This window comes from Callionymus lyra, chromosome 14 (assembly GCF_982586985.1).
Source record: "Callionymus lyra chromosome 14, fCalLyr1.hap1.1, whole genome shotgun sequence".
Classification (NCBI taxonomy): domain Eukaryota; kingdom Metazoa; phylum Chordata; class Actinopteri; order Syngnathiformes; family Callionymidae; genus Callionymus; species Callionymus lyra.
This window is the reverse complement of record NC_141831.1, coordinates 17,498,562-17,515,696: the sequence shown is the minus strand read 5'-3', so window position 1 is coordinate 17,515,696 and position 17,135 is coordinate 17,498,562. Positions and strand designations below refer to the sequence as shown.

Below are 17,135 nucleotides of genomic sequence, written 5' to 3'. Positions count from 1 at the left end.
TGTCTATCAGTAAATGTTGGTGAGCGTGCGAGTGTGTGAGGAAAAGGGGGGTGCGCGAGGGGGGGGGGGGTGGTCTCCCACGACATGAATGGAAGAGAATGAGGGGTGAGGGGATGGGGGAGGAGGAGGAGAGGGAGAGGGGGCGCACATCAACCTGCCTCTGACTGCACAGCGGAGGAGCCGGTGCAGATCAGGAAGTGTGTCTGCGTGCGTGCGTGCGTGTGCGTGTGTGTGTGAGAGAGAAGAGCGTCTTTGTGTTTTTTTATTTGGTTCTCACTGAGGAAGCAGAACCAGGAGGAAGTGCGGAGCAGACTAGAAGAAGAAGAAGAAGCGGAGGAGCTCACAGACGCTGTCATGGGGAGGGAGGAGCAGCGAGGAGCCGCGAGGAGCAGAGGAGGAGGTGAGTGCTGCTGAAGGACGTTAGTGAGGCCTTTTTTTGCTCATGGACACAAACAATGAGGCTCCGAACCCTTTTTTTAATTTGTCGCATTTCATCCCCTCCGCCCTGAACATCATCCCTGGTCCTGCATAGGACCGTGGGGTGAGATTCATGGAGCGATGGAGGAGGAGGAGGAGGAGGTGCAGTGATGGAGTGATGGTGTGTGACCTCCACGGTGAAGACAACGCTGCTCAGATGTGGGTTCGGTGTCGGTGAAGATGATGATGATGGTGAAGCCATCAGTCTTACATAAACCCGGGGAGTCTTCTCCCCCCCAGTGTTTCTGTCAGAGGCGGCTCAGGTGCTCTAAGGGACGAGGGCCTGCCCCCCCCCCTCCACACCCCCTTAAAACCAACATGTTTGTTCAGTGTCACTGTTGATGGGAATGTTGTGACGTTATTCAAGTGGAGCTGGAAGCATCATTTCTAGCTGTGGTGTCATGGCTGGATTCCTGTGACACGGAAATCGAGAAGTGACAACATCACTTTTCTCAGGGTCTCATTGACACCCATGACCCATTTACAGGGTCCACAAAATCCGTGACTCCTATTTTAAAAAGAACTGTCAACAAGTCCATTTTTTATATTATAAATTGTACTATTTTTGTTTACATCTGCGCACCTGCTACCTTAGCCACTTACCTTGGTCTCTTTATTTTTTTAGATTTACATCTGCTAGTTTATCTTTCTGTTTACATCCAAACACCAACCAGCTTGACTTCATGTTTATAACAATACGCCTGCAAGCTAAGTTTCATGTCTATACCTATGCTAGCTTAGCCTCATGTTTGTGTCCACACGCCTTCTAGCTTGACTTCATATTAACGTCAACATACATGCTAGGTTTGCCTAAAACCCTGCACAGTCACTATCTCAAATTTATGTTTTCGTTTAAAGAGATGCTAGCTTCATCCAAACTAATAGTTTAGTTTCATCTTTATATCAACTAAACTAATAGTTTAGTTTCATCTTTATATCAACTAAACTAATAGTTTAGTTTCATCTTTATATCAACTAAACTAATAGTTTAGTTTCATCTTTATACCAACTAAACTAATAGTTTAGTTTCATCTTTATACCAACTAAACTAATAGTTTAGTTTCATCTTTATATCAACTAAACTAAAAGCTTAGCTTTTCTTTTATATCAACTAAAGTAATAGTTTAGTTTCATCTTTATATAAACTAAACTAATAGCTTAGCTTTTCTTTTTATATCAACTAAACTAAAAGCTTATCTTTTCTTTTTATATCAGCTAAACTAAAAGCTTAGTTTCATCTTCATATCACCTAAGCTAATAGCTTAGCTTTTTTTTTATATCAACTAAACTAATAGTTTAGTTTCATCTTTATATCAACTAAACTAATAGTTTAGTTTCATCTTTATATCAACTAAACTAATAGTTTAGTTTCATCTATATATCAACTAAACTAATAGTTTAGTTTCATCTTTATACCAACTAAACTAATAGTTTAGTTTCATCTTTATATCAACTAAACTAAAAGCTTAGCTTTTCTTTTTATATCAACTAAACTAAAAGCTTAGCTTTTCTTTTATATCAACTAAAGTAGTAGTTTAGTTTCATCTTTATATCAACTAAACTAATAGCTTAGCTTTTCTTTTTTTATCAACTAAACTAAAAGCTTAGCTTTTCTTTTTATATCAGCTAAACTAAAAGCTTAGTTTCATCTTTATATCACCTAAGCTAATAGCTTAGCTTTTTTTTATATCAACTAAACTAATAGCTTTGTTTCATCTTTATATCAACTAAACTAATAGCTTAGTTTCATCTTAATATCACCTAAAGTAATAGCTTAGCTTTTCTTTTTATATTAACTAAAATAATAGCGTAGTTTCATCTTTATATCAACTAAACTAATATCTTAGCTTTTTTTTATATCAACAAAACTAATATCGTAGTGTCATCTTTATATTAACTAAACTAATATTTAAGCTTTTCTTTTATATCAACTAAACTAATAGTTTTGTTTCATCTTTATATCAACTAAACTAATAGCTTAGTTTCATCTTAATATCACCTAAAGTAATAGCTTAGCTTTTATTTTTATATTAACTAAAATAATAGCGTAGTTTCATTTTTATATCAACTAAACTAATAGCTTAGCTTTTCTTTTATATCAACTAAACTAATAGTTTAGTTTCATCTTTATATCAACTAAACTAATAGCTTAGCTTTTTTTATATCAACTAAACTAATAGCTTAGTTACATCTTAATATCACCTAAAGTAATAGCTTAGCTTTTCTTTTTATATTAACTAAAGTAATAGCGTAGTTTCATCTTTATATCAACTAAACTAATAGCTTAGCTTTTCTTTTATATCAACTAAACTAATAGCGTAGTGTCATCTTAATATAAACTAAACTAATATTTAAGCTTTTCTTTTATATCAACTAAACTAATAGCTTAGTTCCATCTTTATATCAACTAAATTAATAGCTTAGCTTTTTTTTTAAATATATCAACTAAGCTTAAAGCTTAGCTTTATCTTTATATCAACTAAGCTAATATCTTAGCTTCATCTTTAAATCTACTGAGCTAATAGCTTAGCATAATTTTTAAATTTGCACAGTAGCTAGCATAGCTTCAAATATACGACATTAGATATTCTAACCTGCTAGCATCTTTGTCTCTACACAGCAGCCAGATTAGCGTCACTTCTATAAACATCTGCTAGTTTAGCTTAATTTTAACACAGCTGCTAGCTCAGCATCTTTGCTAGCGTCTATTCGAATTTGAGATTGTTGACGTCATCGTGCCGACATGTTCCAAGTGTTGTGGCACTACTTGTCAGTGTTAACCTTCCTCCTGCAGGCATGTTCTTTAAAAGCTTTTTTTTTGTGTGTCAGAAAAATAAAAGGACTCGCTTTTCTTTCTTGCCTTTTGTCGAAAACATCCCTTAGGGCCCTCACAACCACAGAGTACCTTGAATGTACCTTGAAGGGTACTTCATCATGTGTACTACTGTATCAAGAGTACCTTATCAAGCTTGACAGACAGGAATGATTACAAAGTGTATGAAATGTGTTGACATTTGAAAAAAAAAAAAATGGCGGAAACTAGACTGAACTAGGCTGGTTCTCGTTGGTCTTTGTATTGAGTGTGTGGCTGTGCGTGTCGTTTTGGGTCCAAGGTACCGGAACCTGGTTGGGCTCAAGGACGAGGGTTGGTATTGAACCAGCAACCATCCGGTGACAGATTCAGCTTTGGTTTTTTTATCAAGGAAGTTGCTGGGGTCAGAGTTCATATTCTGGAAGTGGGTCAGGACACTTGTGTCCGGAGAACCAGGAAAAAACCGGACTGCTGCAGAAACAACACACACGTGTACACACACACGCACATGTACACACACGCACAGAGGAAGTGTGAGACGTCAGCAGACAATAGACCTCGGCCTGCTTCTGCTCTACTTAGTTCAGTTTCAGGTCGGTTTCTCGGCAGAGGAAGTTAGCGAGGGAGAAGACACCACTTCCTGTTTGCTACAGTACTGGTTGTGGTGCCGACAGTTCCTCATCAGAAACCTTTGGTTCACAGTGTCTGCGATGCCTGTTGTTAGTGTACGTTTGCGTGTGTGTGTTTGGTATAAACATACGTGTGTAAGCGTGTGTGTAGGTATCTTAGTTGATCAGATCTTGCACTTGGTTGTGTCTGACGCCGGATTTGTTTCTCTGCAGGATCTGCGACTCGATCGGGTGGACTAGGTCTCGCGTCCGTCCGCTCTCAGAGCCGGTTATGAGCTTGGACCCACAAGAACCTGGACACACCCGTGTCACACTTTTACTTCACCGTTCCACCAAAAACCGCGAGCAGCACAAAAAGGTTGTCGGTTCAACCGCTCCAGGGATGAGTCCTGCAGCAGCCTAGAGACCGAGTCCCAGCAAACAACATGCAGTCCGACGACCTGTTTGTCCGCAAGTTTCGGCGCCAAAATGTGCGACCGCCTATCGCCACCGTCAACTTTGACCCCAAGCCAGAAGGCGGGGTGGTGGAGTGGCCACCGAAGAGGGCCGGGGTCGAGAGGGACAACAGTCTGACCCCGAGCCGCGTGGGCCTGAGCCTGAGGGTGGTGGGCCGGAGCCACATCATGCAGAGGAGCAACAGCGACGTGACCCTCGGGGACCTGGACGGAGGGAAGGCGGCGGGGAAGACGGCGAGGGTCGTCGGGGAGAAGCCCGGGGGCGGAGCTCAGGGGGAGTCGTGCGTCGGGCTGCACAGAGAGTACGGAAGCCTGTCCTCACTCGAGAGACAGACCCGGATTCAGGAGTCGGGCACGGACAGTCCCCTGTCCCCGAACGCTCTCCGCTTCAAAGACCCGTTCCTGCTGCTGGGACTGCAGGGGGGTCCACCCGAGCCGGACGGTTTCTTCCGAGGTCTCTCGGCCTTCGCCGGGGACTCCCCGAAACCTGCAAAACCCCCAAAGCCTGAGGGCCTTAGTAAAAAGTCCAAACCTGCGACGCCTCAGGTCCCCCATCCCTGTCCTCCTGACGTTCTCGGTGGTGGGGCGTGGGTGAGAAACTTCGCCCACTACGACGTCCAGAGCATCCTCTTCGACCTCAGCGAGGCCGCGACCAACAGGGACAGCATCGGGAGGAAGAAGAACATCACGTCCGGGGCGTCTGCCGCGTCCCAGCTGCGGCCCGTCTCCCAGGCGGCCCCCTCCTCGCCCGCCCCGGCCGACGACTCGGATCAGGCCTTCATGTTGGACGAAGGCGACGGCAACGACAACGAACTGCTGCTCAGCTGCCCACACTTCCGGAACGAGACGGGAGGGGAAGAGCAAGGGGGGCTCGGTCGCTCCCACGGCATGAGACACGGGATGTGGTCCAGTCTGAGGACCCCCAATGATGCGGTGTCGGTTCTGGAAGAGCCCCGGGAGAGTCACGTCCAGCAGCAGGGCAAGAGCAACTACTTCATCGAGCACGCCGACCTCGGCGCTCATTACTATAGAAAATACTTCTACATGAAGGGTGAGTGACACGTGATGTGGTCTGGACCAGGGAGGGTCTTATAAAACCTGTTCTATCCACAGATCACCAGAACTTTTTCGGTATAGACGACAGGCTCGGCCCGGTGGCCATCAGCTTCCGTCGCGACGAGAAGGAAGGCTCAAGCGGGGCTCAGTACAACTACCGGATCATCTTCAGGACCACGGAGGTGAAGTCGTGCTCGGAGGTCATTCTGGGGCAGGGTCTGACCGGGGGGTGTGTTCCGCAGATGAAGACCCTGCGAGGTTCCATCATGGAGGAGTCGGTACCGTCAGCCGCGCGACACACGACGCCCAGAGGTCTCTCGCCCAAGAGGCTGCTGGAGTTCATAATGCCGGAGCTGAACCTTCAGTGTTTGCGATTGGCCTCCAACTCGCCGAAGGTCCGGGACACACTACTCAAGCTGGATGAGCAGGGGGTGAGGACAGCGCCACTTACTGACCTGTGGTCGACACTGCACTCTTGGTTAATGAAGAGTAGAAACTGGTTGTGGTGATGTTCTGGTGACGGTGGGTAAGAGGTGTTTCTCCATGTGCTCTCCAGCTCAACTTCCAGCGGAAGGTTGGTGTGATGTACTGCCGGGCGGGGCAGAGCTCCGAGGAGGACATGTACAACAACGAGAGTTCTGGTCCAGCTTTTGAGGAGTTCCTGGACTTGCTTGGGGAGCGAGTCCGACTGAAAGGCTGGGAGAAGTACCGGGCTCAACTGGACAACAAGAGTGAGTCCGTTCGTGTGTGTGTGCGTGTGTGTGTGTGTGTTAGTGGACCAGCTCATCAGTTTTATGTTTTGCTCTTCATCAGCCGATTCCACCGGGACTCACTCGCTCTACACCAGGTACCAGGATTACGAAATCATGTTCCACGTCTCAACCATGTTGCCGTACACGTCCAACAACAACCAGCAGGTGAGTTGAAGGTTTTAATGAACTGAAGTTGGGTTTCCTCTGCGAGTTCTTTGATGTTAACATTCATCATGTCGTTTTCTGATAACATGTTAAGATCTGTGATGTAACCACATGTTCAGGTTTTTTTTGTAACAAACTGTTAACATCTACGATGTAATAACATGTTAACATCTGTGATCTATCCACATGTTAACATATATGATGTAACAACACTGTAATATATGTGATGTTACAAAAATCAACAACTGTGACGCAACAACGCGTTAGCATCTGTGATGGAACAAAACGTTAACCCCTATCAGTAACAACATGCTAACATATGTGCTGTAACAACATGTTAACATATATGATGCAACAACATGTTAACATCTGTGATGTAAGAACATATTAACATCTGTGATGTAAGAACATCTGTGATCTAACAACATGTTAACATATATGATGCAACAACATGTTAACATCTGTGATGTAAGAACATATTAACATCTGTGATGTAAGAACATGTTAACATATATGATGCAACAACATGTTAACATCTGTGATGTAAGAACATATTAACATCTGTGATGTAATAACATTAACATCTGTGATGTAAGAACATATTAACATCTGTGATCTAACATACATATACTGTATGCTGTGACAACACAGTAACAACATGTTAACATATATGATGTAAGAACACTGTAATATATGTGATGTTACAACACAGTAACATATATGCTGTAACAACACGTTAACATCTGTGATGTAAGAACATGTTAACATATATGATGTAAGAACACTGTAATATATGTGATGTTACAACACAGTAACATATATGCTGTAACAACACGTTAACATCTGTGATGTAAGAACATGTTAACATATATGATGTAAGAACACTGTAATATATGTGATGTTACAAACATCAACATCTGTGATGGAACAAAACAATAACCGCTGACAGTAACAACATGCTAACATATGTGCTATAACAACATGTTAACATATATGCTGTGACAACACGTTAACATCTGTGATGTAATAACATGTTAACATATATGCTATAACAACACGTTAACATATATGATGCAACAACATGTTAACATCTGTGATGTAAAAAAATGTTAACACATGTGATGTAGCAACATGTTAACATATATAGTGTAACAATACTTGACATAACACATATGCTGTAACAACATGTTAATATATATGATGCAACCAAATGTTAACATATATGATACAACAACATGTTAACATATATGATGCAACAACATGTTAACATCATGCTAACATCGAGGCTACAAAAATCTGTTTTGTCACATTTGTTGATTTGTTCTGTAATGTAGAAACATTTGAACAGTGTAAGAAAAACTTGACATAACATATATGCTGTAACAATATGTTAACATATATGATACAACAACATGTTAACATATATGATGCAACAACATGTTAACATCACGCTAACATCGAGGCTACAAAAATCTGTTTTGTCACATTTGTTTTGTGTGTCGTCCCAACAGCTGCTGAGAAAGCGACACATTGGTAACGACATTGTTACCATCGTGTTCCAAGAAGCAGGCGCTCTTCCCTTCACTCCCAAGTCGATCCGGTCTCACTTCCAGCACGTCTTCATCATCGTCCAGGTGCACCAGTGCGGCGCTGACAACACCCACTATCGGTGAGGATCCTAACGTGCCCTGGAACCATGTTAACATGTGACTGTTGGTCAAACACTCTCCGTGTCTGTCCTCCAGGGTCGCCGTCACTCGCTCCAAAGACGTCCCGTTGTTCGGTCCACTCTTCCCTAAAGGCGCCTTCTTCCCTCGCTCGCCGGCCTTCAGAGACTTCCTGCTAGCGAAGGCGGTCAACGCCGAGAACGCCGCCGAGAAGTCCGAGAAGTTCCGGTCCATGGCCACGCGCACGCGGCAGGAGTACCTGAAGGACCTGGCAGAGAACTACGTGACCACCACGCCCATCGACTCGTCCACCAAGTTCCCGCTGCTGTCCCTCGGAGGGAAGCGCAAGGACAAGCAAAAGGGCGTGAAGGGGGCGGAGCTTCACAGCGCCGGCGCCCTGGTCTGGGCCGTGACGGTGAACGTCGCCGAGGTGGAGGATCTCAAGCTGCCGTGTCTGCTGGGCGTGTCCGCCGAGTCGGTGGTCCTGATCGAGCGCTGCTCACGCAGGGTGGTCTTCAACTGCTCCTGCAGGGACGTCATCGGCTGGAAGGCCGTGACCGAGGTCAAAGAGGGGGGGCCACGCCTGGACATCTTCTACGAGCGCGGGGAGTCCGTGTCCGTGCACATGCCAGAGAGCCAGTCGGACGATATCCGGGAGGTGGTCCAGCGTCTGGAGGTCGGTCTCGCTCTCCTCGCCTGAAGACCGGTCTCTCCCTTCATGGTCTCTCTCTCTCTTCTGTCGCAGCTGGTGACCCGAGGCTGCGAGGCCCTGGAGGTGACGCCCCTGCGCGACGGCGTGGGTCAGCCGGGGTTCCTGATGAACGAGGAGGGCTTCGTGACGGAGCTGCAGCGCTTCTGCTACGCCGAGAGCGGCGGCCTGCAGCTGTGGGCCCGGGTGGTGCGCCTGTGCGGCCTCTCGCTCGTCCACCTCAGCACGGAGGAACGAACTAGGCTGCTGCGCACGGCGCACAAGATCCACATCACCGTCATCCCGCCCGACGAGAACGGGAAGCCCCGCAGGTGAGCGAGTGGACGTCGCCGTCTCCTAATGATGATGTCACAGTACAAGTTAAGATCGGATTAAAAAAAAAAGAAGTTTATATACACTTATATTTTGATTTATTTTACAGTTAAAAGATAAAAATAGTATCAAAATACTACAATTAAAACACTGTTTGTGGGGACAAATGGGTTCTTGCGTGTGGCGCCCCCTAGCTGCGACTGCGACGAGTGCAGCGGGTGGTATGACTCAACGTGCAGTTTAGAAAAAATCCTGATCCCTGGAATGTTTGAAATATAAAACAGACTTGACCAAAATATCATTGAACGAGATGAAATGATATGAAAACCAAAGGTTCTTCTTCACATACATGTGCACCACTTAATACAAAAATATTATATAATATTATATTTATACAGACTGTTACATAAATGGAAACTTGAATTAAAGACAACTTAAAAAGCCAAAAAGATTTTTTTTATAATTAATTAAAAATAATAAGAGGAAAAAGGACAGCAGCCCGCAGCAGTACTAAACTAAATGAAACAAATAAATGATTTAAATATGAATGATTTATATGATGAATGAGCTTCATGTTATGAATAAAATAACCCACATATATAAATAGACCAAAATGTAAAAAAGGATTTCAATTAAAAAACAAAAATCCAAACTATAAGGCATGTGTGGATAAAATACATTAATTTCATGTCAGTTATACATTTTTACCTCGTCCAACAGTTCCTACTTTATTTTCAGTTAATTTGTAAGTTTCTCCATAAATTGTGTTTTTAACTATTCCATTAATTAAGATAGACTTTTTTAAAAAACCTAATGGTTGCAAAAAACTTTACATAATGAATTCTATTTAACTCTATGTTTTATATGTTGTTTGAGTGTTTCTTTATTTTGATTAATGTTAATACGCAGTAAATCTTTTAATAATCCAGGTGAGATACCCAGGTCTCTGGGTCAAGATGAACGACCTCAAACACTGTGTTTATGGAAGCCAGGGAGGTCGTTGACCTTGACCCAGAGACAACAAAAGAGATATTTGTTAGCGTTGGTGCTAAAAAGTTAGCATACAGCGCTGCTCAAAAGGTCAGTCGGTGCAAAGATAAACCAACCACGGCCTCTCTCGTGTCCTGCAGGAGTTTCTCGGAGCTCTACCAGAAGGCCATCAAAGATGCAGAGTGTCAGCCGGGGGAGGTCCAGTCCAGGGAGGCCTGGGTGGTGGAGGACCGGGAAGACGTGGGGGACCCGGAGGACGAGGCCCAGGCGGAGGAGGTGATGGGGATCCAGGACGAGGCCGAACCGGAGCCCTCGTCGGCGGAGTGTCCCGGAGAAAGTCGCTCTCTCTCGCCGCCTGGTTTACCGCTTCTCCGGGCGACGTCGCTGCAGGAACCGCTGGAGCAGAAGGAGACCAGCATCAGCCGGAGCTTCTCCTTGGAGCGACAGTCCATGTTCACCTGTGACGAGTGAGTGACGAGCCTTCTCGCTCACCTGGACCCTCCTGACCATCTCCTCCCACAGGCACGTGTACGAAAACGTCGGTCACATCTACGAGAACGTCGGCGAGCTGAGGGACGCCACGCCCGACCTGATCCGGGCGGTCAAACCCAAGATCCATCTGGAGGGCCAGCAGGTGAGGAGGTCACTTCTCTGACCTTCTTCCCTCTCTGACCCTCATGTCACTACTCAGGTCCTCGACTCAGACTCGGGCGAAGACAAACCTTCGGCCAGCGAGTCGCCGTCCGTCAACTCTCGGCTGCCGAGCTTCGACCGGACCGAGCGAAACTCTCGAGCGCTGAGTCTTCACAACTCCATCACAAAGAGTAGGTCTTCTCCACCAGCTCGACCAGCCCTAATGAACTTTGAGTTGAGCTCCTTTAATCCACGTCATTTGATGACATCAGAAAACTGTCTGCGGGACAGCTCCACCCTGTGGCGCTTCTCCGTCAGTGCATGTCCCGTTATATTTATGTTAATAAAAACGGAAGGGACTATAACAGAACAGAGCGTATTGCATCTACTTTTGGGGAGTTTTTTTCGTGCTAATTTTTTCGGTTTCTCTTTAAAATAATTTTTAGGTTTCTTCTGCTTTTAGTGCTTATTATTTTTCCGGTTTTTCGTTCATATTTATACATTTTGTTTATTTTACGTTTTATTTTCTCATTATTTTCTCATTACTTTTGTGCCAATTACAGTATTTTTCTCTTTATAATTCTTATTATTTTCTATTTTCCCTCTTATTATTTTTTAATGTTTTTCATTCAGATTGTTTTTAATTTTTATTATTTTTCATGTTTCTCCCGCTCAATATTTTTATTGCTAATGATTTTTTTCATTTTTCATTCCGATTAATTTTCAGTTTTCTAAATGTATCAAAAGACTTTGAAATCCTGTGAGAATCTCCAACATGCAAAGTGTGACGTCTTAAAAAATGTGTATCTTTACAGAAAGTTATCGATGCGTTTTGGGAGTTCTGCGGAAGATTCAGTTCAACTAACCCAAACAATAAAGACGACGTGGAAGTTAATTGTTCTACATGCAAATTTGAAACAATTACAACAGTTAACTTCACGCTTCCACAGGCGGGAAGCAGGAAATTAACAACCTGATCGTGGTCGAACAGAAAGAAAAAAAACCCCGTAGTTCGTCTCGAATTAGACATTAAAAAACCTAATTTTCTACCCAAATCTTAACCATCTCATTACTGCGTCACAGTTATCCATCACCTTTACTCGCAAATGCTCGTCGCTCCTCGTGTGGCTCGTGTCCCAGTCGTCCAGGTGACCAGACACTTCTCTTCTTCTGCAGTCTTGTCGGAGACGACGGACACGACGGAGGAGGAGTGGCAGTCCATCGCGGACCTGGCGGCGGCTTGTCGCAGCATCTTGGAGGCGTTGTCCCACGAAGGTCAGAGGACGCTAGCGGACGTGGAGGTTTGGTTGGAGTCACTCCTTCACCGTGTCACTCCTTCACTGCAGATCGAAAGTCAGGAGACGGAGCAGGAGTCGACCAGATGGATGGACGACTGAAGGATGCCAAGGACAGGTGAGAGTTTTGACACATAACTATCCTGCTCCACTGGCTGCAGCAGAGAACCAGACACAGATAGTGACAGCAACACTGTTCACCCCCAACGTCTCACTCACTGAGTTCACTTGTCATCTGCAGCGACTCCCCGGGTAACTTGGAGGAGAAAGTGTCCCAGTTGGAGTTATTGCTGAAGAAGCTGCAGGCCGACTTGCAGAAGGTGCGTGACATCGTCTCACTCTCCACCCGTGACACTATCCTACTCTCGACTTGACATCGTCTCACTCTCCACCTGTGACACTATTCTACTCTCAACTTGACATCGTCTCACTCTCCACCTGTTACACTATTCTACTCTCAACTTGACCTCGTCTCACTCTCCACCTGTGACACTATTCTACTCTCGACTTGACCTCGTCTCACTCTCCACCTGTGACACTATTCTACTCTCAACTTGACCTTGTCTCACTCTCCACCTGTTACACTATTCTACTCTCGACTTGACATCGTCTCACTCTCCACCTGTGACACTATTCTACTCTCGACTTGACATCGTCTCACTCTCCACCTGTTACACTATAATACTCTCAACCTGACATCGTCTCACTCTCCACCTGTTACACTATTCTACTCTCGACTTGACATCGTCTCACTCTCCACCTGTGACACTATTCTACTCTCGACTTGACATCGTCTCACTCTCCACCTGTTTAACTATAATACTCTCAACCTGACATCGTCTCACTCTCCACCTGTTACACTATTCTACTCTCGACTTGACATCGTCTCACTCTCCACCTGTGACACTATTCTACTCTCGACTTGACCTCGTCTCACTCTCCACCTGTGACACTATTCTACTCTCGACTTGACCTCGTCTCACTCTCCACCTGTGACACTATTCTACTCTCGACTTGACATCGTCTCACTCTCCACCTGTGACACTATTCTACTCTCGACTTGACATCTTCTCACTCCCCACCGTGACACTATTCTACTCTCGACTTGACATCGTCTCACTCTCCACCCGTGACACTATTCTACTCTCGACTTGACATCGTCTCACTCTCCACCCGTGACACTATTCTACTCTCGACTTGACATCGTCTCACTCTCCACCCGTGACACTATTCTACTCTCGACTTGACATCGTCTCACTCTCCACCCGTGACACTATTCTACTCTCGACTTGACATCGTCTCACTCTCCACCCGTGACACTTTTCTACTCTCGACTTGACATCGTCTCACTCTCCACCCGTTACACTATTCTACTCTCGACTTGACCTCGTCTCACTCTCCACCTGTGACACTATTCTACTCTCGACTTGACATCGTCTCACTCTCCACCTGTGACACTATTCTACTCTCGACTTGACCTCGTCTCACTCTCCACCTGTTACACTATTCTACTCTCGACTTGACCTCGTCTCACTCTCCACCTGTTACACTATTCTACTCTCGACTTGACCTCGTCTCACTCTCCACCTGTGACACTATCCTACTCTCGACTTGACATCGTCTCACTCTCCACCTGTGACACTATTCTACTCTCGACTTGACATCGTCTCACTCTCCACCTGTGACACTATCCTACTCTCGACTTGACCTCGTCTCACTCTCCACCTGTTACACTATTCTACTCTCGACTTGACCTCGTCTCACTCTCCACCTGTTACACTATTCTACTCTCGACTTGACCTCGTCTCACTCTCCACCTGTGACACTATCCTACTCTCGACTTGACATCGTCTCACTCTCCACCTGTGACACTATCCTACTCTCGACTTGACATCGTCTCACTCTCCACCTGTGACACTATCCTACTCTCGACTTGACATCGTCTCACTCTCCACCTGTGACACTATCCTACTCTCGACTTGACATCGTCTCACTCTCCACCTGTTACACTATCCTACTCTCGACTTGACCTCGTCTCACTCTCCACCTGTTACACTATTCTACTCTCGACTTGACATCGTCTCACTCTCCACCTGTTACACTATTCTACTCTCGACTTGACCTCGTCTCACTCTCCACCTGTGACATTATTCTACTCTCGACTTGACATCGTCTCACTCTCCACCTGTGACACTATTCTACTCTCGACTTGACATCGTCTCACTCTCCACCTGTGACACTATCCTACTCTCAACTTGACCTTGTCTCACTCTCCACCTGTTACACTATTCTACTCTCGACTTGACATCGTCTCACTCTCCACCTGTGACACTATTCTACTCTCGACTTGACATCGTCTCACTCTCCACCTGTTACACTATAATACTCTCAACCTGACATCGTCTCACTCTCCACCTGTTACACTATTCTACTCTCGACTTGACATCGTCTCACTCTCCACCTGTGACACTATTCTACTCTCGACTTGACCTCGTCTCACTCTCCACCTGTGACACTATTCTACTCTCGACTTGACCTCGTCTCACTCTCCACCTGTGACACTATTCTACTCTCGACTTGACATCGTCTCACTCTCCACCTGTGACACTATTCTACTCTCGACTTGACATCTTCTCACTCCCCACCGTGACACTATTCTACTCTCGACTTGACATCGTCTCACTCTCCACCCGTGACACTATTCTACTCTCGACTTGACATCGTCTCACTCTCCACCCGTGACACTATTCTACTCTCGACTTGACATCGTCTCACTCTCCACCCGTGACACTTTTCTACTCTCGACTTGACATCGTCTCACTCTCCACCCGTTACACTATTCTACTCTCGACTTGACCTCGTCTCACTCTCCACCTGTGACACTATTCTACTCTCGACTTGACATCGTCTCACTCTCCACCTGTGACACTATTCTACTCTCGACTTGACCTCGTCTCACTCTCCACCTGTTACACTATTCTACTCTCGACTTGACCTCGTCTCACTCTCCACCTGTTACACTATTCTACTCTCGACTTGACCTCGTCTCACTCTCCACCTGTGACACTATCCTACTCTCGACTTGACATCGTCTCACTCTCCACCTGTGACACTATTCTACTCTCGACTTGACATCGTCTCACTCTCCACCTGTGACACTATCCTACTCTCGACTTGACCTCGTCTCACTCTCCACCTGTTACACTATTCTACTCTCGACTTGACCTCGTCTCACTCTCCACCTGTTACACTATTCTACTCTCGACTTGACCTCGTCTCACTCTCCACCTGTGACACTATCCTACTCTCGACTTGACATCGTCTCACTCTCCACCTGTGACACTATCCTACTCTCGACTTGACATCGTCTCACTCTCCACCTGTGACACTATCCTACTCTCGACTTGACATCGTCTCACTCTCCACCTGTGACACTATCCTACTCTCGACTTGACATCGTCTCACTCTCCACCTGTTACACTATCCTACTCTCGACTTGACCTCGTCTCACTCTCCACCTGTTACACTATTCTACTCTCGACTTGACATCGTCTCACTCTCCACCTGTTACACTATTCTACTCTCGACTTGACCTCGTCTCACTCTCCACCTGTGACATTATTCTACTCTCGACTTGACATCGTCTCACTCTCCACCTGTGACACTATTCTACTCTCGACTTGACATCGTCTCACTCTCCACCTGTGACACTATTCTACTCTCAACTTCACATCGTCTCACTCTCCACCTTTGGCACGATTTTAAAATGGACCTTCACAGACCTAAGAAAAATGCTGTTGCAGAAACTAATTTCTCACTTTGTCCACTTGTCTCCTTAAAGCCTGCGCTCTGTCGCCCCCTACTGATCTGAGAGACGGCTGTGTGTGTGTTGTGCCGCTGTCTTTCAGGAGAAGGAGGACAAGGCCGTCCTGCAGGCCGAGGTCCAGAGCCTCCGTCAAAACAACCAGCGGCTCCAGGAGGAGTCTCAGAGCACCGTGGCCCGACTCATCAAGGTGACCGAGCTCCTCTGCAACGTAAACAAGCCGTGCTAGCTTCGCCCCAGCTAGCCGGGGGAACGCACACTCACTGGGAACAGAGATGCTTGCTGCCCGAAAACCTGGACCAGAACTTTTGTGTTCAGCCTTGAAGGCGTGCGTGAGTGACTGTACCAGTGGTACCGGACTTGTCCTTCGTCGACAACTTGTAGCAACAGACTCGGTTGGACCGGAACAACACTTCAGAGTTCGGGACTTTTTTTTTTTTGTGGTCTTGGACTGAAGAGTTCTGGCTCAAGTGTCAGTTTTGGAACCTCACCTGCTTGCGTGTGCGCTCCGTCCAGTGCCAACAGAACCAGGCAGCTTCTTCTGAGTTCTTGTGAAGAGTGTTTGGACTCACTGTGAACATCTGGTACCAGCAGAAGATTTAAAATAATGTGAAGTGTGTGTGTGTGTGTGTGTGTGTGTGTGCGTGTGTGTGAGCGACGCCGCAGACTCGGTCATGTGACCACCTGTGAGTCCATAGATGTTTAGACTGTAGAAGGTCCAGCATGAGAATGTGAAACCAGACGTCCACGTCTGAGCGTGTAACTTATTCATCTACAAACTGTAACGAGCTGCAGTCACGTGACTGTGTCATGTGATCCGCCGCCGAACAACCACCACCGGTTTCGGAAGCAGAACCGTCAGAAGCCGACGTCAGTTACCGAGGAAGGTTCTGGTTCTAGTCTGCTGGAATCGGACCAAAAAGGTGAAGTCGGTCCCGATCTTAGACAAAACGTTCTGATCAATAAAAAAAATCTAGGCTGAACTCGAGCTACTCGTCTTCCAGAAACCTTCGCACACACACTGAACTGTGTTCACACAACTGTCCGCTCGATCCACAGTAAGCCCTCGAGCAATGCGTGTTGCCGGTTCAAAATCCTAATAAAAGTCATGAAGCGTGTTGCTCGGGTCCTGCTTCCAAGTCTGGTCGAATACTCTTTGAAGGTCCAGGTCCTGTTGCCGTGGTCTAGAACACACAAGGACCTCAAACTAATGAACACGATATCTCTGTAAAAACCTTCTGGTGGAGAACCTGGTGCAGGTCGAGGGTCGCAGGGAAGAACCAACTTCAATATTTTAGATCTCCTAGGTTTAGATGTGCAGGTTGCCGAGTCAAAGAGTCTTAAGAAAACTGCCTCAGAG

At 45.9% G+C, this 17,135-nt stretch overlaps 1 protein-coding gene across 3 annotated transcripts; it reads left to right on the top strand.

The window, feature by feature from the left end:
• The first annotated feature begins 149 nt into the window (after nucleotides 1-149).
• sipa1 (signal-induced proliferation-associated 1) lies at nucleotides 150-16,893 on the top strand. 3 transcript variants are annotated; one of them, XM_087806859.1, is made up of 16 exons: nucleotides 150-400; nucleotides 4,132-5,424; nucleotides 5,487-5,611; nucleotides 5,672-5,860; nucleotides 5,986-6,160; nucleotides 6,243-6,346; nucleotides 7,858-8,015; nucleotides 8,092-8,689; nucleotides 8,759-9,033; nucleotides 10,165-10,491; nucleotides 10,547-10,658; nucleotides 10,716-10,848; nucleotides 11,834-11,932; nucleotides 12,004-12,070; nucleotides 12,194-12,272; nucleotides 15,867-16,893. In XM_087806859.1, exons 2-16 carry the CDS (start codon nucleotides 4,344-4,346, stop codon nucleotides 16,002-16,004), a joined length of 3,660 nt encoding a protein of 1,219 aa, XP_087662985.1. In that variant the 5' UTR covers nucleotides 150-400; nucleotides 4,132-4,343; the 3' UTR covers nucleotides 16,005-16,893. The 3 variants fall into 3 exon arrangements, with proteins under 3 accessions (XP_087662985.1, XP_087662984.1, XP_087662986.1); XM_087806858.1 differs by having other exon boundaries at nucleotides 15,861-16,893; XM_087806860.1 differs by having other exon boundaries at nucleotides 15,794-16,004.
• Nucleotides 16,894-17,135: the final 242 nt, after the last annotated feature.

Coding starts and splice junctions, on each gene's coding strand:
- sipa1 (XM_087806858.1), top strand. CDS start 4,344: ATGCAGTCCGACGACCTGTTTGTCCGCAAGTTTCGGCGCCAAAATGTG. Junction 9,034..10,164: donor GAGAACGGGAAGCCCCGCAG/GTGAGCGAGTGG, acceptor CGTGTCCTGCAG/GAGTTTCTCGGAGCTCTACC. Junction 10,659..10,715: donor TCCATCTGGAGGGCCAGCAG/GTGAGGAGGTCA, acceptor GTCACTACTCAG/GTCCTCGACTCAGACTCGGG.